Source organism: Saccoglossus kowalevskii, chromosome 17, assembly GCF_978046115.1.
Source record: "Saccoglossus kowalevskii chromosome 17, keSacKowa6.1, whole genome shotgun sequence".
NCBI classification, from domain to species: domain Eukaryota; kingdom Metazoa; phylum Hemichordata; class Enteropneusta; family Harrimaniidae; genus Saccoglossus; species Saccoglossus kowalevskii.
In genome coordinates, this window is record NC_140657.1 from 27,461,390 (window position 1) to 27,487,930 (window position 26,541).

A 26,541-nucleotide genomic window follows, 5' to 3' on the forward strand; every position below is an offset into this window, starting at 1 on the left:
TAATAACACAGATACAATATACACCCGTATTTAATTAGCTTTAGATGCATTGTATGCAAATAATATGCTAATGTATTACCATGACAACTCCAGTGAAGGTCAATTTATTTGTCCTTATTTTGTTGTCTCACTTTCAGTATCACCTTGCATGGCACAATAAACAAGTCTTTGTTTCTTTTTTAATACTAACATTATTATACCAGTAAACAATAAACAAGTCTTTGTTTCTTTTTTAATACTAACATTATTATACCAGTAAACAATAAACATTTGAGCGAAGGTCATTGCATTTTAGAGCCATTTTATCAATATTTGTAACAGTTCAATTTGTACATAATGTTTTTATTAACGGTGAATATCTAATTAAAAACAATCTGCCTTCCCCAAGTACATTATCATAGTTCTCATTATGCTTGTTGCCCTAGCAACCACTTAATACCTGTTTTCTTCTGGAATGTTTGATAGGTAGATTTTAGAAAGCTTTGGTAGCAGCTTAATTGTCCTTTCTGTCAGTGATTATATCGTTAAAAACACTGATAAGTCGATTGTAAAAACTGTGTATGGTTGAGTGGTGAAACGTGTTCTCTGGAAGAAAAGTGACGGTTAATAAATGTATACAGTTACAAATGTATATTGATTCACTTCTAGTGTATGTGAAATAACACAATTCATAATATATCATATTCCCCTCTCCAAAATAATGCATATTGCAATTGTACTCTGTGTATCTTGTTTAAAAATTAATGTGTTTTTTTTTGCTCTATTCTCCGAGGTTATTTGAGTGATTATTTTAAATGAAATTACTTTTAAGGCCAATAACAAAGCTTGAAAACTCTCTGGGGGATTCTCGGTATATTTGATGAGCCTCAAGTTGTACTAGTATTGGATTGTGGGTGATAGGATATCAAGGTTTAGGAGCATGGCATTGTGGGTAATATGGCGTCAAGGTGTAGAAACATGGGATCGTGGGTAATAATGCATCAAGGTGTAAGGGACATGGGATTATGGGTAAAAGGTATCCAGGTGTAAGAATATAGGATCGTGGGTAATAGGGCATGTAAGAACATATATTCACTGAAACCAGATTGATTTTTAAAGTTGTTCAAATCAGTCTGGATAGGCAGTTCATGCGATACTGTTGTATAGGTTTTAGAGAGGTGCTCCCCACTAGATACTGTTGAACCTAATTATCATAACAATAAACACAATACAAGTAATTAACATATTCTATTGTTTTGTAAATTAGCCATGAGACTGTGCTATATAAGTTATGGCTTATAAAAAAATTGAAGGTTACACAGTGCTCTACCAAAACAAATATTTTCAGCTGTTATGTAAATCTATTAGTGATGTGTCTTTAATAACGCAGTTCTGCTGCATTGTGTGTTGTGTTTTGACACATCTTTGACACCAGCAGATAATATTCAATTATTAAAAGTCCATTATTATGACTTAAAAAATTAAATTGCTGTATTGAACTGTTTTTGCTGTTGAATTTACCACACAGCCTCCCCACTTATCAGCTAATCTACCTGCATTTGTATTTGTACATGTATTTATAATTGATGGCTGTTGAATATGGTGTACAGCTTCCCTGCTGCCATCTACTGCTTTCCATATATAATATACATGTACAGAGTGTACTTATTTATAGATAGATAAATATATGGAAAGCAGTGAGGTGGTACATATGGGATAGTATGTATTATCCAGTTTATAATTACACATAGTGTATCTCTTGTACTGGCACTATTGATACCCCGTAATACTTTTCTATTTTTAAAAGATTTAAAAAGACACAAATTCAAGCAAAAAATGTATGATTTATGAAAAACAAAATTTGTTCAATATTTGTAAAATAAATTTTTTCCGGTGACCATCTAAGATGATGAACAGGATAAAATTAGTATTAGTTAGATTAATTCAGTATCTGCTTCATCCAACTTTAATGTTATTTAAATTTTCTGAATTCCTGGGACATTTGATGTGATCCTACCAAAGATGCTGATCTGAATTTCCCATGATAGCAATTTACATATCATGTGATGTGATTCAACCAATCATAATTGCAGATCGATGATTATTTGTGGTGAGGGATGTTTAACACATGTTATTAGCATATATCTCTACTTATGGATATTTCAGTCCATATTAATATTTCCAATAAACATAAAATGTTATCAAGTTTTATATTGTCATAGGAATTTGAGATCTATTATGCAAAAGACATGTCAAGAGAAAAAAGTCATGAAATTTGTAGAGCTGTAAACAATTTCAGGAACAGTGAATAATTTCGCAGGACAAAAAGTCACAATCATTTTTCAGATTGCAAACGTTTGTAGAGCAGAGAAAATATTTTATAGTGATTTCTTGAAAATGTATGCGAAAGACTGTTATAAACGGTAGGGAAAGTTGAGTAGGCAAAATATTTTTAATATGAATTTATTTTTTCATAGAAGGGACTTAAAAATCAATGTAATCAAATGTACTTTTTTCTATTTTTTGTATCTTAAATTCTGTTGAAATTACCCACACACAAAATATTCTGGCAAAAATAAAATGTTCCTTGAATTATTTTTCTTTTAATTATGAATAAATTTGTATTAAATATTTCAAGAAGAGCTTGTTGCAAGAGGCAGCCAAGAAAAGATGCTGTCAATAGCCAATTAGTGTGGTACTTAAAGTTAACTTATAATGAATGGATTCATTATTAATGATAATGACCTCCTATAATGACCTGCTATATATAGAAACACATCTATGCAGTTTTATATCAGGCTAAAAAAAATGTGTGTTTAATGTACGAAGTACGTTGAACATTATTTGTGACGTTTATCTCGCGTTATATCTCATAGAGACTCGCGTGACTAATTGATTACATGACGTCATTAGTTTGTTGTTTCGCCATCTTGTAACACTAGTTTGTTCGCGCTACTCTTCAGGAATTTATCACAATTTTAATTCCTTATTCCACGTCATGGAGAACACTACTAACGTTAGAAGAAGAGGCAGGAAGCGACGCACGGCCGGTGAACAAGAATTTGTTTCTGATTAGCGTATTCATCCAATCAAAAGGTGCCGCTCCCAACATTTTTTCTGGTTTCTGCTAAAATTCATTAAAAAATAGGAAAGACAGAACATCATTTTTGGAAACGTCTCAGGATGAGAAGTGAATCGTATTTCATTTTTAGTCTAAAATAAATGAAAAATCATTGGGCTTCATTTTTTTTTTGTTATGTATCAGTTTGTCTAATTGTAATTTCCTGAAGTATGATATATTCAATAATTTGTCAAATATTTTATTAATTTAAGAGAAGAAAAAATGCGCTGCCGGTGATGAAGAATAGTGGATGATGGACTCGATTAATATCTTATTATTGACGGCTTTGTGTGATATTTTCATAATTCATTCTATTTATATTATAAAATGGTTACTATGTTACAGTATAGATAAAAAGTAAACAGACCCAGAGACATCAGCTTTTAAATAATCAGATTAAATGAATGATAGTATTTGTGTTTTTTAATATATGTACCCGAATAACAGAAAGTGAATGGATTTTACCTGACGCCTACTTTTGTCTCACAAAGAAATCTAGTTTAATTAAACATTAAAAATGTTTGAACAAGACATGTTGGTATTTATATGTATTTGGGTCAAAATCAATAAAGAATATTATATAAAAATATTGTACCAATATAAAGGGGGGAAAGTGGGAGTTGACCATGAAGATTAAACTTCCTGGTACCCGGTATCTGTCAAGGATGTTCATTTTGTATAGTCGATCTGTTTATGTTAATTTTTAATTCAACTCCCAGGGTTATTGAGATGGTGCAGCATCTGGCGTCTGTCTGTCTGTCCGTCTGTTGGTGTTGACTTCTCAAAAATTACTGTATAACAATAGTGTATGGTTGTTGCCATGAAGGATGTAAATAAAAAATTGAAACTTAATGTTATGAAAGTCCTTGAATCTGAAAATGAGCAAATATATAATACATACAGGAAGTTGAAGCACTCTGTTACCATGGCAATGATTGATTTTACATTTAGTTAGTCTTACATTTTGCCGATAAACAAATTCCCATTTTATCAGCTATACAGAATTATCATAAAACTATAATATAATTTTGTTATATTTTTGAAAAGGCTACATAGTGAAAAAAAAAATGGTAAAAAATCAATTGATGCTCTTTTGAATAATAATTCAAGTAAATGATCATAATGTAAGAGACATTTACCATATTTCAGAAGCAAGCATTCAATAAAAATGTCGTAAACAGTTGATCTGATGTTGCTTACTTATCATTGTCAGCGTGACGTTCGTATTGTTAATGTCTAAACGGATTTTCATTTTTAATGGATCCTGTTCAAAAGAAGTTGCAGCTTTGGTGCTTTTACCGGGATACATACTTGAATTTTATTTAACTGATATCTCATCCCTTGATATCTTGATAAATAATGATCTTTTTTTCAGTCGAAAATAGACACAGGCAGATGTAACGTTTGTCATTATAAGATCTAGCATTGATAATTTTAGCGAGAATTACATAAGACATCAGTATTGTTTGAATAGAATTTTGTAGACAGATCTGCCAAAAAATATTGCTGGGACATCAAAGTTGTACACAAGATGAACATTAAAAAAACTAGGCGCTCATTTTCCCCAAAAGTATATGACAAGTTCATTTTTAGATTAATCTTAGATGTAATCAGAAATTCAAAATTAGCTTCTTCGATCTGATTGGCTTGTACTGACACAAGGTCAAGCAGTTATCCAATCAAGGTTGTGAATTCACTTATCAGGACACTCAAGTAGTAGCGATGTACTTCCAGCTACTCAACACCATGGTGACGACAACAATTCTAATTGATTCTGCATTGTCTTAGGAAATGTTAATATCTATACAATGTATGTGTTGTTTTAAAGCCCTTTTTGCAAAATCTTGGAACGTTTTAGTTTTCTTCACAAAATTTTCATAAATTAACATTTTGTAATTTTCTACTTATATTTTAATAACTGGATACAGGTTGTTTTCAAAAATAATATGGAAAACAAGACGTGTACATGTAGGTATTTGTAATTTGCCCTTGATTCTGTGATATTCAAAAGAAATGTTCTTATTTATTTTTTTGGAATGGTCCCCTTTTCTTTCATTTATTTTGCAAAAAAAAAAAACCTGACACATACCTTACAAGCAGAGATGTGAAATCCACAAAAAAAACTTTATTTTTTGACTGTATACAGTTATTTTTGATGAGAAATTTGGAAATAATCAGATAGAGATCACAATAAACTTGAGGAGTTTTGTCGTACTCCATATATTACAGTGGCCGATAGGTTTTTTCATGCCTTGGGAGTAATTCTGTTTTATCACATATAAGGTTAATGATTTCCTAGTCTCAGATGACTGCAGTCTTCACTACACTTAATATCTTGGCCAATCTGTTTACGTCCTTATCTAGAGTAGCAGGTACTGTCTTTCCTGCAAGTCGTCTTTGTTGCCGACAGAATAAGTGTCGCCTGCTGCTATTATGAGACCAACAAGGACATTCTCATTTTGTTCAGACGTTCGTCACTCATCGGGAGACAAATTCTTTTGATGTTGTCATGGTGATATGATATTTTGATACACTGAAAATTGTGGTGAATTAAGTCCTGAATATCCTTGGGACATCTTGAACATTTTGTGGGAGCAAAGACAATAATATAATAAAAATAATTTTTATACATTACTCTATACCATACAATGTACTTGCAATGAGAAGGCAATCTCTAATAGAAGCATGCATCAATCGAAATTTGCATGTACCGTATTTGCTCTATTAGAAGCGCATCTTCAATGTAGAGGGGCACATATAACCAAAAATTGCATTATTGTATTCTAGGTCATAATGTGACTTATATTGCCATACACCTTGATCATTGAGATAAGCAGATGCGCTACTAATAGAGCAATTAATTAATTGGCCACACTAGATGCATAAACGCATATTACTACACATGTACTGTATTTGCTCTATTAGTATCACATGCACATACATAAAGTTGTATTTCTATAATCAAAATAAATAAATAATATTTTCATATTATCATATGAGTGATTGTCCGTCGTCGTTGTCCGTGTCAATGTTTTACTTTTTTGACTTCTTGAAAACTATAAGCCTGAATGCTTTGATACTTGGTGTATATGTACCTTGGGTAGACCTCTCTCAGATTTGTTTATTTTGTAATGATATCTTCAATTCTCTAATTTTGGTGAATATTTTTATCATTTTTGGTAAAAAGTGATATTTTTGACTTCTTGTTGAAAATCGCAAGTCTGATTGTTTTTATATTACATATATAGGTACTACATGTGGACCTCTTTCAGATTTGTTAATTTCATGTTGATATCTTCAATTATGTAATTTTGATGATTGTTTTTGTCATTTGTGGTGAAAAGTGATATTTTTAAATTCTTGTTGAAAACAGCAAGTCCCATTGCTTTGATACTATACATATTGTTCATTTCCTAATGATATTTTCTGTTCTTTAATTGAAATGTGCATTGCTAACAGCGGAGCTATCAAAGCCGACAGGCTGCTTGTTATACTTTAGCATAAAATAAATGAAATTTTATGCATTTCTATAAAGATCTGCTATTAAGAAACACTTGAGATAACTCAGCAGAGATCTCATTGACGTATCACCACAATGAGGACATACCCTGCCCTTATTAATTTACCCTTGTCATCACTCATTCATATTGCTGTGCTATATTACATTATAGTTTGATGATGTGAAAGATTAAAAAAATATATCCCCAATTCACAGATGGTGTTGATTCGAAATAATGTGTTTAATACACGTAGCTCAGATTTGCAAACCTATTACCATGTACACCTTTTGCACTTTCTTTGCATATTTATTGACAATACATATACTGTGGAATACTTTATTTTTGCTGGAATTAATTTTCGCTGAAAAGGCTTTTTGAGTATTTTGTATGGAATTTATTTTCACTGATTTTTGATGAGTTTAATGTGAAATATAGGAAAAAAAGTATATTCGCTGGATTTTATTTTCACGGAATCATCCCTTCAGCGAAAATAGCGAAAATAAATTCCAAGCGAAAATAAAGTATTCTACAGTAGTAGCCTTTTTTTCACCATTCCTTTTCTATTACATACAGTTTGAATTATTGTCAATCATGAAGACTTAATTCAACTTATTACTTTCATGTGTTTGAATAAAAACAAGCAAAAAATACTATAGTATTTCGGATTAAAATTTTTAAAAAAACCCTGTAAAAAATAGAACATGTTATTTTGTGAATGGTGATAAACGTCAAATTTTGTCACCGTTTGCAAGTTAAAAACAGTAATTTGTATCAATACCTTCAGCCAATGGGAAAGCATGTCTATTTTTTGGTTCATAATCTTCTTCCCAAATATAGAAAAAATACGTAATACGTAAAAATAGCCAAAATTTCAATGACAAAAATTATGGTCCTCAAACATCATTACTGCCCCCCCTTTAATACTGTATGGTAATTTAATGTACGTTATAGTCACTGATTCTTTGAATGAGGTAAAGTTTAGTGCTCATTTTGTGCAATTTCAAGAGCCTGAAGCAAATACTGTTGAGAACCCTGCAGGAAGTAGTAAAGATTGTTGTATTGATAGCCACAGAAGAGTATCAGTTATGGAGAGTAGGTACATAATGTAATTATTTTCTCATTGTGGAAAATTTAACCGTTCTTTCAACGAAACATTTTTTTAAATTTTGTTTTGTTGTCTGCTTGTTCTAAAATTAAAAGGCTGTGGTTGTTGTGACACGTCCTGTTTGATTTCGGACTCATAGCAATGTACACAACGTGCGTAAAATACATTGTTTGTTTACATGAAATTCAGACATGCACTACGCGATGACCACTGCCCTTTAAAAAGATGAATCTTTGTGTTTTATTTTTCCTGGTTTGAAAAAATTAATATTATATCAACTGTGCAAATTTAAATGACAACCCGTATAGCATACTGTAATTTTTACAGAAATCAAATGTTAGTCTGTGGAAATTTACGGTGGTTCTTATTTTTTACAACTAGTGAGTGTTTCTTATAAAGGAAATGCTGGCCTCATGAATGTTCTGAAAGTTTCACATTCGCCATGATACTTTTTGTTCCATATGGGTCCCACGCAACGAATACAACATGTGTAAAAATACTTCTTTTTTTTATACGCAAACATTTAATGCGTGCTGTATGATGTGCTCTGCCATTGAAATTGTGAGATCACGAACATTTCTAATGATGAAAATTAAAAAGGGAGAAATAGAGTATGGGATGTGCTTGTCATTTTTAATCAGTTTTAAACTTCCAAACTACATGTTTCACAAAGAAGTCTGATTGTCAGCACTGGAAATTTATGATTGTTTTTGAAGCTCGGATGATCCTTGTCGCTTATTTAAAGTCTGAGTCAGACTAATGCGAAGATTCACTCGCCCTAGGTAGTAAAACTAACAACCTAATCAAATCCTTTTTAATACGTATGTGATGTGTATGTCTTTTAAACATCTTAAAGGTTTATATGTGTGTGACCTTAGGAGAGTTCATTAATAATGATGTCTGTAAGGAAGTTTAGACGGAATGGAAGATTATATGTCATTTTATTCATACTTTATTATGTGTTCATGTCATTATACAAAGTTTGACCTAAAATTGGGGTCATTGGAGAATTTTTCAAGAAACAAACGTCTGGGAAAAAATTGAATTTTATCTCTATGCTAGCCTTTTTATAAGCAAACTTTCTTTTTCTTATTTTAGAGCCAATAGACAAAATTTGAGTCAATTTTTGCCCCCAGTTTTCTGAAGGAAAGTGCAGAATATAAACAGGACTATTTTGTGAATTTGTGATGAAAAGAGAGAACTGGTGGTGAAAGGCTAGGCATAATGTAAAAATTTTTTTTTTTGCACTGATGATTAATTTCACTATTTAAGTTTTGAGCATATTCATTGTGTTTTAATTTCACGAATTTGCTAGGGAAAAAGTTACTTCTATTGTTACTTTACCAGTGAAAAATGAATGCATTTTCAGTAATTTGATTTTTGTATATTGGGAATATTTTTTCAAATTTTGTATGATAGCATGGGACTAAATTTTAAAATTATATATTGTTAAAGTTGCATTGTCACTTTGTATGATCTACAGAAATTTCTCCCTGACCCCTGACCCCAGCATGCACCGTAAGGGCTTTGGATTTTATACAGTTCATGAGAATCTTACCCAACAGAATCATGAAATAGAATTTAGAAATCCCTCCTAAAATAAATCACTTGCAAATGGCTTTAATAATTACAATAATGATAATAAGTTTGATTTGGTGATATTATAAAAACACCATGACCTTTTTTCTGTCAAGTGCATGATTAGGCTGGCTTTAAGATTTTCAAAATTTCAAAACCTACAGATTTTAGTATTTTCTGAATAATCAGTCGGAGGTGTTCTACATATAATTCAAAGCAGGTTACTGCTGGAATTTTCAGAAAGTTGAGATTAATTTAGTTAATTATTCCATACATTCAATGAAATTGATTGCCCATAATGCATTGCATGTATGTTCAGTAGTGTAATATTTGAATTTGTCTGCAGGGAAGAGCCATACGATTTGCCGTGCCTGATAGACATATGATAATTTGGATTTTTGAAAAAAATCATTTTCTATCTTTGAAAATCATTTACCTTTCCACCAACAGACTTTCTCGCCCAAACTATTAATTTTATTTCTGTAAATCATTTTAATATTGTAAGAGACAAGTATTGCAAATTTCAGTGAAAATTAGAAAATTTAGCAGTACTTTATGAAATTTTTTACTTCACGAATTCCATAAAATTCAGAAATTGCCAAAATTTTATAACAATTTATAGCATATTTAATGCATGCTTTAAACATTTTGGATTGTAAAAGACAAATTTGCAAATTTCAGTGAAAATTAGAAAATTTAGCAGTATTTTATGGAATATTTTTCTTCACGAATTCTATAAAATTCAGAAATTGCCAAAATTTTATAACAATTTATAGCATATTTAATGCATGCTTTAAACATTTTGGATTGTAAAAGACAAGTTTGCAAATTTCAGTGAAAATTAGAAAATTTAGCAGTACTTTATGAAATTTGTTTATTCACGAATTCCATAAAATTCAGAAATTGCCAAAATTTTATAACAATTTATAGTATATTTAATGCATGCTTTAAACATTTTGGATTGTAAAAGACAAGTTTGCAAATTTCAGTGAAAATTAGAAAATTTAGCAGTACTTTATGGAATTTTTTTCTTCACGAATTCCATAAAATTCAGAAATTGCCAAAATTTTATAACAGTTTATAGCATATTTCATACATGCTTTAAACATTTTGGATTGCATATCAATTGATAGATGGCTTTTAAAGGTTGCCATGCCAACCATATAGAGTAACTGATTTGATTACAATTTGTGAACACGTCCCTGGCTACCTTAATAAGATGGCATTTTATTCAAGATGAGATATATAATTTGTTCCACTCACATGCACGTGTCGTCAATTATACTAATACATTTATGACAGGGATGAGGTATAGTCTGTGTACTGTAGAATACTTGGAATTAATTTTCGCTATTTTCGCTGAAGGAATGATTCAGTGAAAATAAAATCCAGGGAATATACTTTTTTCCTATGTTTTACATTCAACTCGGCAAAAATCAGTGAAAATAAAATGCACACAAAACACCCAAAAAGTCTTTTCAGCGAAAATTAATTCCAGCTAAAATAAAGTATTTCACAGTATTCACTACAAGCCAAAGAATCTGGGAGAGGGGTCTATTTAATCAGCCTTCAGAAATGAAAATAGTCTGCTATCAGCTTTTCAAAATGAAATTTGTAAATCTACAAAAAGTGTTCAAGCCAAAGCATCAAAATCACTATATTGCATTAACAAAAAGTTAATTTTTTAATATTGAACACAAGAGGGTGCTAGACATACCTAGGGGGCGCTGTTTATCTGTTTATGCTAGAATTATGATAAATTATTATTAATTAATATTGATAAATTATTATTGTAAAGTATTATATTTCTAACTGAATATGTTAGGCCAGAAATTTCTGTGATATAGTCAAGGAAATGCAAAGCGAAGATTGTTCCTGATTGGCTACCCAACCATAACAGTCAGACCAATCAGAGAGCATCTTGTTGGTTGACAGGTTTTTTCTTTATATAAATTCTCTACCTTGTGTATATAATTCAAATTTTGTACCTGTACATGTATTTTTGTTTGTTTTATTGTCATGTTGCCATAGCAACAGATTATAAAGCTTCCTGTATTCCAAAATCAGCGCATCACCTAAATACAAAGGTGACGCTAAAGAGTCTCTTTGTTATTATTCTGACGCAAGTATCTACCTAGTTCTCGTCTTCAGACGTGATATGATTTAATTGCCAGTCGTAAAATGAAGTGAAATATATCGTGTACCGGTAGTCTATTTCTGTTTAATATCAAGGTTCATCTATAAAGTGTTGTGAATTTTAAAATACCGTGTACTTATGTAAGATATAGATTGATTTTTTATCATCACTTATCTGTTGGTAAATCTTTTTGCTTTCAAATTGATATTTGAGGTGTAGATAATTTGTTTGAACCATTTTTTTGATGTACATGTAATTAGGTTGGCGGAGTTATTTCAACCATCAGGTCCCTTGTAGAAAATACTTGCATGCAATACTTCAAAACCGAGAAGCAATACAGCTTTCACGCCACAAGTATTGTCCCAGGTGAACAAAAAAGAAAATATTAGGGAATAATGCACAGCCAATTGTCACGTTTTGTGTTTATTTTTTTCAACAATTATAAATTATTTTTTTCTTTCTTTCTTTTCTTTTCTTTTCTTTTCTTTTCTTTTCTTTTCTTTTCTTTTCTTTTCTTACGACTTTGTTTTTAAGATTATGCACGTATTTGTGTGTCAATTACTGCTGTCTAGGATAAGGTGTTGACAATTCAGGTTGCTTTGGGTCTCTTGATCGGTGTCACAAAACCTTTCTAAAAAATTATTTTATAGATACATTGTATAGATGTGAAAATAAATCAGAAATTAAAAAAAAAACTGTTGTGATGAACTTTCTTTTTGTCTATTTTAATAAGTAATTAGTTAACGGGGACTTTATGTTTTGCCCTGTGTGCGTCCGTGCGTCCGTGATCACCTGTATCTCGAACATGCATGGACCGATTAAGTTCAAACTTCACTCATACATCACACATTATATGGGACATATGCACATGCATTTTTTTCATGATCCGATTAACGATAGCCGAATAGCGGCCACTTTAAGGCCGAAAATGCATCAAAATCGCATTTTTTCACCATTCCAGACCCGGATCTCAGTTATGCATGGACGGATTTTGTTCAAATTTGGTACATACATTAAACATGATAGGACCTTGATGCACGTCATTTTTTTTTTTGGATGGGGTTTGAAATGGCCGACTGGCGGCCATTTTGTTTTAAAGAATTCAGTTCTGGATCCGTATCTGAGACATGCCTGGATTGATTGAGTTCAAACTTCACACACACAAGGTACATCATGTCACAAATATGTATGTGCATTTGTTTCATGATCTCATTAACGATAGCCAAATGGCGGCCGCTTTAAGGCCAAAAATGCATTGAAATCGCACATTTTAACCATTCCGGACCTGGATCTCAGTTATGCATGGACGGATTTTGTTCAAATTTGGTACATACATTAAACATAATAGGACCTTGATGCACGTTATTTTTTTTTCGGATCAAGTTCGAAATGGCCGACTGGCGGCCATTTTGTTTTAAAGAATTCAGTTCTGGATCCGTATCCGAGACATGTCTGGATTGATCAAGTTCAAACTTCACACACACATGGTACATTGTACATCATGTCACAAATAGATATGTGCATTTGTTTCATGATCCGCTTAACAATAGCTGAATGATGGCCATTTTAAGGCCGAAAATGCATCAAAATCACGTATTTTCACAATTCCGGAACCGGATCTCAGTCATGCATGGATGGATTTTGTTCAGATTTAGTACAATGTGTTGTACATATACAGGTGCATTTCGGTCATGATCTGCTTTGAATGTATATGTCACTCAAATATGAACGGAACGGGGACGTGTCATTGACAATGACTTGTTAAATACATAATTTAAAATATATTATTACATTGACTTAGGTTTTTTAATTTCCATTGACTTAGGTTTTTTAATTTCCATTCTCTGTTTTTTGACTTCATTTTGTTTTCTTTTGCAGGGAGGAGGTAAATAACCACAGGGTCAAATGGAATACAAAATTTTGTTTCCACTGTAAGATGAGCGCCAACGCTTCCACTGGTATCCTAGATCCGTGCATGTGCAGGGTGTCGGTCAGAAAGGTACGTTCTCACTTTGTGCTGGCTGTAAGAATTCATATGCATATAACATGGACCACTTTAATTCAGAGTCTCATGGTGAAATGTTGTACATTGTAGCAGTGTTCATTTTGCTGGAGATCTTAATAAGTCTCATTTTAATCATGAAATTCAGTCCTCACAAACAAATCTCAAATCATGGAATAAGAAGAAGAATTCTTGTGGCAAAAATGTGGACGTTGAAGTATATTTTGAAGAATACAACAGAGTTAAAAATACTAAATGTGGAGTCAAAATTATTCAATTATGACAAGGAAAGTCCCCAGATTTCTTGTTCGCACTTGTAGGTTAGGGAAGAGTAGGAAATCAAACGGGCGGTGCACCGCGGTCATTACCGCGGTGGTGGTGGGTACTCGCCGGTCGACCGCATTTTATGCAAATTTATGCATAGATTCCATGACCCCGGTTTACCGCGGTCGTGTGCGGTGGGCTCTCACAGCAATTCACACTTATTGTCAAGACCATTAATAAACACAAAGAACTGGGAAATTAAAAGGATCACAAAGTTCTAATGAAAAATTAAACCAATTTGGCTGAGCCAAAAGCTAGGAAACTAGTCTATAATAGTTCACATTATTTTATTTGCCTGAGCTTTGGAATAAAATCACAAAACGATAAAGAAAGACGTAGAGATCAACATAATATAAAATAAGATCGCATTATTTTGTGAATATATATCATGCATGGTCTCAGAAAATGTTTAGAAAGATTAATGTTTCGCGTAGACCAAATATAATCACGCATAAAGTATAAATTCAAAGTGTTTTAATACATTGGTGAGAGGTCGCATTTACGTGAAAAAGAACATGCACTAAGAAAAAAAAGCAAGCCAAAGTCGAAACGGGGTGTATCATGGACTTGGTACAACATGCGTTGCGACAATTGAGTGATCGTCGACATCATTTTGGGGCACAATTGAACTTCAAGTACGCTGCGAAACTTGCTACGCGGCGATGCTGACATCAAGTGTGTGTTGACCGAAGTTTGACCCCCAAGTCACGCACTGAACTGGCGCGTTACCTTAGCAACCCTTTTCTTTCTTGGTCCGCGCTTCGATCTCGTAAATTTGTTATCATTTCCGGCGGTACTGTAATAACACAACTTGTATCCAACTCTGTATTGGCTTTGAATATTTCAACATTGTTTACTTAGTGTGCTGCTTTTCTAATAACGCAAATATGTTTACAGTATTGGACGGGCTCTAAATATTTCAACTTTGCAATGTATTACTTTTATAATAATTATGCAAACTATGTTATTTTTATTATTGTTGGGACACTAACCCGGGCTATTGGGTCTGTGAATATTTCAATATTACCGACTTGATAATGCGTTGCATTCGTAATTATTACGCAAATATAAACATGGGCGCATTTACTAGTAAATCATTGAGAAAGATAGTCAGGTCCCGGAGTCAGGTGTCTAACGAAAGTCGAGAAAATATTTTAAATACTTGTGACTCATCGGTGAATTATTTTATTCGAAATAAAGTGAATATGTAATATTAACCATACAATAACATACAATATCATGCGTAATGTTATTTTTTTTTATAATAAACTCGCAGCGCACTTCGATCGCATTATTCACGTACATTTCGACTGAACTCTAATAACCACGTGTTTGAATTACGTGCGGCAATGGGCAATGACCTCAATGAGTTCACGCACTGACATTTAAATTCGGGCCACCCAGTTTGACGCAAAACGATATAGTTACTTAATATTTGTTCAAAAAATCGGTATTATAAAACTCTCGCGAAGAGTTAACTGAAAGGCAACGTCGTTTTTGACCAAAAAAAACAAACAAACACGTCAATACAAGATTATGTGTGCAAGGTTAGATTTATAGAACGTACAAGACCGCTTAACTCTGTTTTTTTTAATAATCATGTCGCACGTGAAACACAGAGGACATTTTAGTTCGTCCATTTCTTGTTTACCGATCTTGAACTTTTTTGTCTGGAATGCGATACAGGCAAAGAATAAACATTAATGATACCCACCCTTGTCAAATCAACAAGAGGCTCGAATCAGGAAGGCTCGGCTATTTAAAACTTCGTAAATAACATTCTTTTCATGTGGTAGACTTTATTCAAGTGTAACAAACGTAAGTGAAATGTATGGACGAGTCATAATACTCGTACCTTCGAAAGTTACGACTTTTACTCTTGGAATTGGTGATAAATACATGCATAAAATACAACATTGTTTCACGCAACAACAATTCGTATACAGCATTGGACTTATGGATTTTTATATTAATAAAATATGTGGGCCGATAATATTACTACGGTATATGCTTAGTATTTCCATGCCAGCGATGCTCGTAACCTGCTCGATTTAAAAACAGCTATTTGAAACAAAGACTCATGGAATCACAAAGGAAACTGTTAAGTACGTATTTCACACCTTTCCTACGACCGCGGTTGCAACCGGTATCGGTGGCCACCGCGGTAGAGACCCCTAATTATAAGCAGTCCGCGGCTCTCCCCGGTGTACCGCGGAGAGCCGCGGTAATTACCGCGGTGAACCGCCCGTTTGATTTCCTACTCTTCCCTTATCTTGCTGTTCAGGTCAGAGGTCGGGTTATTGTCTTGATCTGACTCTGGGTTAATTTTTTCACAGGGGAATAAAATTAAAGTTGGCCAGTCATTGCGTAGCGAGTTTTTGAATTTTTGTGTGAACAAACAATGTTTTCACAAACGTCGTCATATTTGTTTTGTCCGACCTATTTGAAACGTTAACAACTGCCAGATGTTTGATTTGTTTGTCATGGAAATGATTTATTTCCTCAATAATTCTGCACTCCAATATTAATGGCTGAGTCAATAATTACAAAAAACTCCTTAACTTTTTAAACACTCTCTCCTGATTTTAGCGTTTTTGAAGGAAACTCTGAGACATGTGAATGTTATGGAGAAGAGATATATGTGTATTAACCTTGTATTCTTATTAGAAGGCTATCTTGATTGAACAGGTGTTTATGATGTGACATCTACCCCTGTGGTTTAAAAAACATTTATGCGTTCACACAAGTAAGGGTAAAGAGTGAAAATAGTCAATGTGTTTAAATTTAATAGTTAATTTTAATTAGTGGGTTTAATAAATCGTCTGCAGAAAGACTCTGATGATAGCTGAAATGAATGAATGAAAAAAAAATGGCGTCGGTAGGTGATGTATAATGTTGCATGGATATTTACTTTTATATCGCATTCAGTATCGAGGAAATAAGCAAAAAGAAACTCAGTGACTATGTACATGTATGGTTTTTACTCTAAAAATAAAAAGCTAGTCATTTTCATAGGGATTTAATCTTGATATTGTCATCGTATTCACCGTTTTTTAAAACTCGCAGATTCGTCGAACGAATGACATGGATTCAATTTCATCTGTGGATTTAAAGAAAAAATGAATAATACATGCATTATTGTAATTACTGAATTATTTAATCGCATGAGTAGCAGTTATAATAGTACTATAGCAATCAGTATCTTGTAAATGGCACAAGGCCAAATGAGGATGAATTTCTGAAGGTCTGCAATTATTCATATCATGTTCACCATTCTCAAGGTGAGGTCAATAATAAAGTCTCAGATCCATTCCTAGAACATTAAATTTTAGGCCCTTGCAATGGTTGTTGCTATGATATTAAAATTAATCATTTTGCAAGTAATCCATTTACCGACTTAGGAGAAATATTAAAAAAAATTATTTCAACTCATTATTCTACATGACTGAAATGTACAATTCATTTTTTGGGGTTTGAGTTCATTTCTACATTATCTATCAATATTCCATAAACTTATCCTGGTCCTTTCCTCAGACACAGATCTAATGAGAATTTTTTACATATTTTTCAAAAAAATGGAAGTTTGGCATTAAAGTCTAAAAACAGTTTAAAACGAAATAAACAAAATTGAAATGTATCGGATAATATTAAATATTAAATTTAATTATTTCTGTTCCAGGGAAACTGCCAAAATGTGTGGCCTTTAATGAGATGGTGTGTAAGATCTATAAAGTTAAATACACATATAAATGTATTCTGTTCCACCTACAATAGTCATTATTCAGTGTTTGTTAATTGTCGACAGTAGGTAATAAAAAGAACTGATAAAATTAACTGGCATGTATCTTTATTTATTTTATCACTTTATAAACATTCATTGGAATGGATAATAATGGATACAAACAAGACAAACCAAAGGCATATCAAAGCTAAAATAAACAAATCACTAAGAAATTACAATAAAAATGTAAATTACGTGACTAGAAAATCCAAGAAGGTCACCGAGTGACATCGATATCCAGGGGTTTTGTCATCAAGATTCTAAAGAGATTCTCAAATATTGGCCTAGAGGGATTGTCAGGGGTTATTGCTGAAGATAAATCTGAATTTGCCATCATGGTTTATTTGATTAAAATTTGTGGATATTTTCCACGCTTCCCTAAATAGAATGTTTCTTTGTTGAGTTGGGACATGGCATGACATCACAAGATGTTGTTCCTCTGTAATCTGATTTGTGTTTCAGAGAACACATGTCATTTTATTTGCAGGCATGTTTATCTTATTCAGGAGAATGACAGGTAGACTTGTGTGGCCAATTGGCCGACAGGCTTGGTGGACATGGTGCACATCACCATGGGAACGAGGAATAAGTCTAAAGTGGTCAATTGTGTTCATTTCGTAGTCTCATGCTATTGATCAGTCAATGTGTAATACTCGGCTGAGATATAATTATGGTTGTAGATATTCAAAGATTATTTCCCATACATGTGCACTGCAATCCCAGGGATGGACGATTGGCTCTTTAACCCTAGTGTTTTCCATATACATTTATATATGGAGAATTGTGTATCGTAAAACCAATTAAACCTGATATTGATTAGCGATATTTTATTTTAAAACCTGTATTTCCACAGGGTAGATGTATTACAGTTTTGGCTGTTCTTTTTTTTACCTCTGCTGTCGACATTGTCAAGCGTAGCTTATCATACATGTATGAGTGATTGTCTGTTGTCTGTGTCAACTTTTTACTTTTTCGACTTCTTCTTGAAAACTACAATTCTTATTGCTTTGATTCTTGGTGTATATGTACCTTGGGCAGACCTCTCTTAGATTTGTTTTGTGATGATATCTTTATTCTCTAATTTTGGTAAAAAGTGATATTTTTGACTTATTGCTGAAAACCGCAAGTCTGATTGCTTTGATATTACATATATAGGTACTACAGGTAGACCTCTCTCAGATTTGTTCATTTTGTAATGATATCTTCAATTCTCTAATTGAAATGTAAGTTATCTCAGCCGAGAGGCTGCTTGTTTTTAAGCTCTCATTTCCTGAATATTAGTTGACAACACTTCTTGCCCATAATTATTATTCTTTCATTTGCTGGTTATAAAGTGATAATTTCCTTTTCTCTAAGAAGCTTTTCTATCTCAACTATGTTTCAATTTATTATGCAAATTCTTTTAGGAACGAACCATTGTGTCTATGGGGAAGGGGAGGTTGGAATTTTCACATGAATTATTTTTAGAAAGTGACAAATTCTTTTTTCTCCAAGAGCCTTTTTTTTCTCTTTTGGCGGTAACCCACTTTCGCGGTAACCCGACTTTTACCATATGTACACTCCCGTAATGTTTTATTTTATAAAAAAAAAAAATAAAGAAGAGAAAGCATGTAATCTATCAAGTGCCTCAATCTAACATAATGTTTCTTTGTTTTAATTATTTTGCTCCCTGTTTTTTCTTCATTCTCCATTAGAATACATCATTGAAAATTCTAATCTTGCTCTTTATCCTCATAGATAATAGACCTATCTGGGTGTTGATTTTCAGAGAGATTAAAATGAACATGAACTGCTTCAACAGTGCAGTGATAATTCTATTTTTTTTTATGTACAGTATGTTTATTTATGTTGACTTTAATAATGTCATGGTTTGAAATAATACATAGCTCAATTTAATACCCCTTTAAACCTGATCCATAGAAATATCAAGTGTCTGGCGTATCGTTTATACGATTTAAAACTGTCCGCAAATATCCATTTACAGTGAATTCTGACGATTGGAGGAAGTACTAAAAAAAAATGAAACCACAACGTACTTGAACTTTGACCTGTATAAACTTTTTTAGTTTGTTGTCTGATCAGATTTGTTAAATATCGGACATGTTCAATTTCAACAGATTATTTTCTTGCCTATTTTGCATTAAATTAATATTTTTTTTCAATAAATGTGGTAAGAAAATCTAATCCTGTAAACTAACCTTTATTGACGTTCACTAAAAAAGACCATTATTTTTTTTTTTAAAGAAACAGTTATTTTTCATAGTGAACAAGTGGATAAAATTGTCACAGAAATTATCTTGCATCCCAAACAGCCCCCCCCCCCCCGTCCCTACCTCAAGTAACATTAAACCCAGTAATTAATTAATTATACTAATCCATTAATAATTCCCAGGGTTTTTGAAATGCGTAAAATTAGATCCATTAAATTGCAGTAGAAGTCGTATTTAAATCCCAATGGAAATTACTGATTAAGTAACTGTAAACTTCTCATTTTTTCGAAAGGTGTTATTCGCTTGGTTTTAATTTAGCGAATTTAGCATCCAATGAAATCAAATTAAGCTAAGGGGCTAAAATTGATAAATCAAATTAAGTCAAGGGGGATAACCTTGATAAATCTACAATACAAATTTATATTTTACTCGCTGGGTTTTAATTTAGAATATTTAGCGTCCTTTAAAATCAAATTATGCTAAGGGGCTAAACTAATTAAGCTAAGGAGCTAAAATTGATAAATCAAATTAAGTTAAGGGGGATAACCTTGATAAATCGACAATACAAATTTCTATTTTACTCATTGGTTTTAGTTTAGAATATTTAGCGTCCATTAAAATCAAATTAAGCTAGGGAGCTAAAATTGATAAATCAAATTAAGCTAAGGAGCTAAAATTGATAAATCAAATTAAGCTAAGGGGCTAAAATTGATAAATCAATAACCTTGATAAATCGACAATACAAATTTATATTTTACTCACTGGGTTTTAATTTAGAACATTTGGCATCCAATGAAAATTATATGATGTGTTGGTTGTTTAAAAATCCACAAAGTAGAATATAACTAAGAATATAAAAGGCAGTTCTGTTGTTTTATTTTACATTGTTATTTCTACATTGGATTTTTTATCAGGCTATAAATTTTTTAATAATTGCTGTGGAAGTGGGATAAACTGGATAAATAAAATTAGTTAAGTTAAGGGGGCTAAACTTGATCAGTAAAATGAAGCTAAGGACTAAACTTGATAAATCAAATGAAGCTAAAAAGGCTGAACTGGATAAATCAAATTAATTAGGCTAAGAGGGCTGAACTGGATAAATCTAATTAGGCTAAGGTGATAAACTTGATAAATCTAATTAGGCTAAGGTGATAAACTTGATAAATCAAATTAATTAGGGGAAGGGGGCTGAACTAGATAAATCTAATTAGGCTAAGGTGATAAACTTGATAAATCTAATTAGGCTAAGGTGATAAACTTGATAAATCAAATTAGGCTAAGGTGATAAACTTGATAAATCAAATTAATTAGGCTAAGGGGGCTGAACTAGATAAATCTAATTAGGCTAAGGCGATAAACTTGATAAATCTAATTAGGCTAAGGTGATAAACTTGATAAATCAAATTAATTAGGCTAAGGGGCGGAACTAGATAAATCTAATTAGGCTAAGGTGATAAACTTGATAAATCTAATTAGGCTAAGGCGATAAACTTGATAAATCAAATTAGGCTAAGGTGATAAACTTGATAAATCTAATTAGGCTAAGGTGATAAACTTGATAAATCAAATTAGGCTAAGGCGATAAACTTGATAAATCTAATTAGGCTAAGGTGATAAACTTGATAAATCTAATTAGGCTAAGGTGATAAACTTGATAAATCAAATTAATTAGGCTAAGAGGGCTGAACTGGATAAATCTAATTAGGCTAAGGTGATAAACTTGATAAATCTAATTAGGCTAAGGCGATAAACTTGATAAATCTAATTAGGCTAAGGTGATAAACTTGATAAATCTAATTAGGCTAAGGTGATAAACTTGATAAATCAAATTAATTAGGCTAAGAGGGCTGAACTGGATAAATCTAATTAGGCTAAGGTGATAAACTTGATAAATCTAATTAGGCTAAGGTGATAAACTTGATAAATCTAATTAGGCTAAGGTGATAAACTTGATAAATCAAATTAATTAGGCTAAGAGGGCTGAACTGGATAAATCTAATTAGGCTAAGGTGATAAACTTGATAAATCTAATTAGGCTAAGGCGATAAACTTGATAAATCTAATTAATTAGGCTAAGGGGACTGAACTAGATAAATCTAATTAGGCTAAGGTGATAAACTTGATAAATCTAATTAGGCTAAGGTGATAAACTTGATAAATCAAATTAATTAGGCTAAGGGGCTGAACTAGATAAATCTAATTAGGCTAAGGTGATAAACTTGATAAATCTAATTAGGCTAAGGTGATAAACTTGATAAATCAAATTAGGCTAAGGTGATAAACTTGATAAATCTAATTAGGCTAAGGTGATAAACTTGATAAATCAAATTAGGCTAAGGCGATAAACTTGATAAATCTAATTAGGCTAAGGTGATAAACTTGATAAATCTAATTAGGCTAAGGTGATAAACTTGATAAATCAAATTAATTAGGCTAAGAGGGCTGAACTGGATAAATCTAATTAGGCTAAGGTGATAAACTTGATAAATCTAATTAGGCTAAGGCGATAAACTTGATAAATCTAATTAGGCTAAGGTGATAAACTTGATAAATCTAATTAGGCTAAGGTGATAAACTTGATAAATCAAATTAATTAGGCTAAGAGGGCTGAACTGGATAAATCTAATTAGGCTAAGGTGATAAACTTGATAAATCTAATTAGGCTAAGGTGATAAACTTGATAAATCTAATTAGGCTAAGGTGATAAACTTGATAAATCAAATTAATTAGGCTAAGAGGGCTGAACTGGATAAATCTAATTAGGCTAAGGTGATAAACTTGATAAATCTAATTAGGCTAAGGCGATAAACTTGATAAATCTAATTAATTAGGCTAAGGGGACTGAACTAGATAAATCTAATTAGGCTAAGGTGATAAACTTGATAAATCTAATTAGGCTAAGGTGATAAACTTGATAAATCAAATTAATTAGGCTAAGGGGCTGAACTAGATAAATCTAATTAGGCTAAGGCGATAAACTTGATAAATCTAATTAGGCTAAGGTGATAAACTTGATAAATCAAATTAATTAGGCTAAGGGGGCTGAACTAGATAAATCTAATTAGGCTAAGGCGATAAACTTGATAAATCAAATTATGCTAAGGGAACTAAACAGAATAAATCGAATTTAGTATATATAAAATTAAATGACTGAACTGGATAAATCAAATTAAGCTAAGGGGCTAAACTTGATAAATCATACTAAGATAAGGGGCTAAATTTGATAAATCAAATTAAGCTAAGAGGCTAAACTTGATAAATCATACTAAGATAAGGGGCTAAATTTGATAAATCAAATTACGCTAAGGGCTAAATTTGATAGATCAAATTAAGCTAAGGGGCTAAACTTGATAAATCAAATTAAGGTGAGTGGCTAAATTTGATAAATTGATAAATTAAATTAAGCTAAGGGGCTAAACTGGATAAATCAAACTAAGCTAAGGGGCTAAATTTAATAAATCAAATTAAGCTAAGGGGCTAAATTTAATAAATCAAATTAAGCTAAGGGGCTAAACCTGATCAATCAAATTAAGGTGAGGGGCTAAATTTGATAAATTGATAAGTCAAATTAAGCTAAAGGGATAACCTGGATAAACCTACCATACAATTTTCTTTTTTGCAAGAATTGCTATGACAGCGTTTTTTGTAGAATATAACTTATTTTTAATGAGTGTTTAAATTTAAGGTATTTTAAAGGGTGGTGTTTGTCATATACAAGGCATGTAAAAAAAACAATGATTGTTTATTAGAAATTTCAACATGGCTGCGCAAAAACCACAGCCCTTTAAAGTCAGGAGTAAAACGAAAGTAGACCAGCAGACATTTGATATATAGTAAATACAAGGAGTTCTTTAGCATACATACTCAAGTTTGTTTGCTCGCAGAATGTGAATGACAGGTTTACCGCTGAGTCTTTAATGCTACTACAATGAACTTGAAAACAGTTATTGAGCTTCTGTTTACATTTTTAGCATTCTTTATGGTTGACCTGGCCTCCAATTGTCTTTGTCACTTGTAGCATTAGAGTTGCAGCATGCCAAAGTTTTTACTTTCACTATTGACACTGAAGTAAATCACTATGGATTAATAAACCATGTGGTATAAACATGATTAATTGTTTGTACATTTTTTACTTCTGTGTGAGAAGCATACAATGGGAGTCTTGTGGTCTTGTGGTTAGTGCGTCAGTTGTGTGTGTGTCAGTTCTACTGATATCTCAAAAAAACAATTATCAGATTTTAATGAAACTTGGTACATAAATGATCTGGGAAAATGTGCAGACCTGGTTAATTTTTGGTTAAAATTCGTGCATATCAATGCCCTAATTTGCATATTAATCAGCCAAATATAAACATTTTCACTTGTTTCTCATGTACCATTAAACAGATTTCCATGATAGGTTTTTTCGTATTTATAAACTTTTATTGGAGTTTGTACTGAAATTAACATCTTACATACCTCGTTAATTTCAATGAAACTTGGCACTCAGATGCTCTGGGATAATGTGCAGAACTGATTAGTTTTTGGTTGAAATCCTGACATATTAATTAAGTAATTTGCATATTAACTAGACAATATTTAACTTTTCCATCATTATCTCAACCACTCACCAGATTTCAATGAAACTTGGTGCATAGATGCTTAGGGATAAGCATTGTACATGTTGAGTTTAGGGTTGAATTTTGTTTTTACTAATTACCTAATTTGCATAAATTCACCAATTTATGGGTGCTTCACAGATGATTTGACTACCACCCATCAAATTTTAATGAAACTAATATATACAGTATTCCTTATTTGTACTGCATGCCTTCAATACCTTCAGCATACAGGAGTTATTTTTAATCTTTCTTTGATTGTAATTTTCTTAATTTTCTTTTTTATTCGTTTACAAAAAGCATAATGCCTAAATTAAAATATCTATAGTAAGTCAAGAAAAACTAATTCTATTGGTCTACTCCCAGCATTCAGATTACATGATTCCGGAATCCCAGACATGGATCCGGAATTCCAGACATTAATATCTTACCATTGTGGGTATGTAACTTTTATTGAATACTGAATTCTTTGTTTTTGACTGTGTCCACTAGGTAATAACGTGTTACTGGAATGTCTATTGAGGTCATAGGTCGTGCCTTGTGAATGAAATTATTGTTAGCGGTTGATAATAGGACATGAGGACAGTACCACCTGTAGTTTTTATTATGTTTACGGCTATGAACTTATTTGAACTTTGACCTCGGCAAGGTCAGATTAGAATAATATGTTTATGATATGGCATTCAGTTTTGAGCAGATGAATATAGATGACATGAAGATACTCAGCTGTTCGTTAAGTCCAGGGAAAACAATTTTTGGTTTAATAATAATTGTATACTTGGGAATTTTTATTTTATGTTTATAGATGATTTTTAACAGACTTCTTTAAGTATATGTAATCATAACATGTTAAATAGGTGGCAAAAATGTCATTTTATGTATATCAGGTGTTTTAAAGCAGTCTATCAGCCGTATTGCATGTAAACATTTAATGAAAATATTACAACAATGCATTTTTGTGCTGCAATTCATGAAGAATCGCATGAAGATATTTGGAAAGAATTATTTTTAATATTCTCCACAAGATGTTGTGCACAGTTGCTGTTAAATTACATTCTTTTTAAAGTTTTCTCAAATCAAATGATACTAATTATAAATATTGACAGAATGTCTTTATTTTTCATAAATTGGTAAATGTGATGATAGCATTTTTCAATTAATATGTCATGCACCACCCATGTTTGAAACCTAACCTTTAAATAACCTTTTAGATTTGTACGGCTCTTTGTTCATTTATGTTACCGGTGTGTGAACTTCTACTCAATTCCACACATTGCATTGTAACTCTGTTACTGCTGCAGGGGAGTCACTGACTTTTTTTCAGTACATTTGACTTTTGAATGTACCGGTACTTATTATTCTCTATAGTATAGTGTCAGTCTCTCACAATAAATACGCATACCACACATCACTGGCACCAATTATCTTGACAGCATTTTTGGGGCTTTAAGTTATAATGTTGTGTACTCTCCATAGTGTCGTAAATAGGGCGGTAGCCGCCACTGTTTGGAAAACTAAGCTGTATATCCATACTGTCTGAACAATATGTTTGTAACTCTCAAAAACTTGAATTGTTACATTGATTAAGAGGTACCTTCTATGCTGTTGGCAGGTTCTGCAATTATTTGAGTATTGAAAGAACCCATCAAATAAAAAAAATAAATAAATAAAAAAATTGGGTGTATCATAACTTGTTTCCATGAAATTTCTCAAAATTTTTGAGCCCTATCGTACTTAGGTGGCTATTTTAGATTTTAGACCCATTAAATGAAGACAAAAAGCAAATAAAATAAAAATTGTGGGCATCAAAAGTTGTTTCCATGGAAAAAGTCCCGCTGCAATTTCTTTAAATTGCTAAACCCTACATAGGCAGCCATTTTGGATTGGGAATTGTGGGAATTTATACACTTGAGGTTCATAATGCAAAAACTAAGTTTAGAAACCAAAAGTTTTTTCTTCTGAATTAAAAACAGCCAATTACAAACAACAATTTAGAAATTTTCATGAAATTCCTAACATCGGCAAGGTACAATGTTCATGTACTTACACGGGCTTCTCATTTGCCGAGATAAAAAAAACACTTTCTAAAGTTTAGTCTCTAACCATATCAACTCAACAATAGTTGTTACAACTGTACTCTCATTGGTCATGCCTACTCATTAAAGCATCCAATCAGATCTTGCCTTTCCACAAAAGGTAAACGGAC

The 26,541-nt window shown here is 32.1% G+C and overlaps 1 protein-coding gene across 1 annotated transcript in view; it reads left to right on the top strand.

The window, feature by feature from the left end:
- The window catches only part of LOC100373927 (early estrogen-induced gene 1 protein-like), a 54,071-nt gene that overhangs the window by 11,446 nt on the left and 16,084 nt on the right, over positions 1–26,541 (top strand). Inside the window, exon 2 of the mRNA XM_085492220.1 lies at positions 13,299–13,419. Coding sequence (XP_085348346.1) covers positions 13,299–13,419 — 121 coding nt within the window. The remainder of the gene's footprint in view (positions 1–13,298; positions 13,420–26,541) is intronic.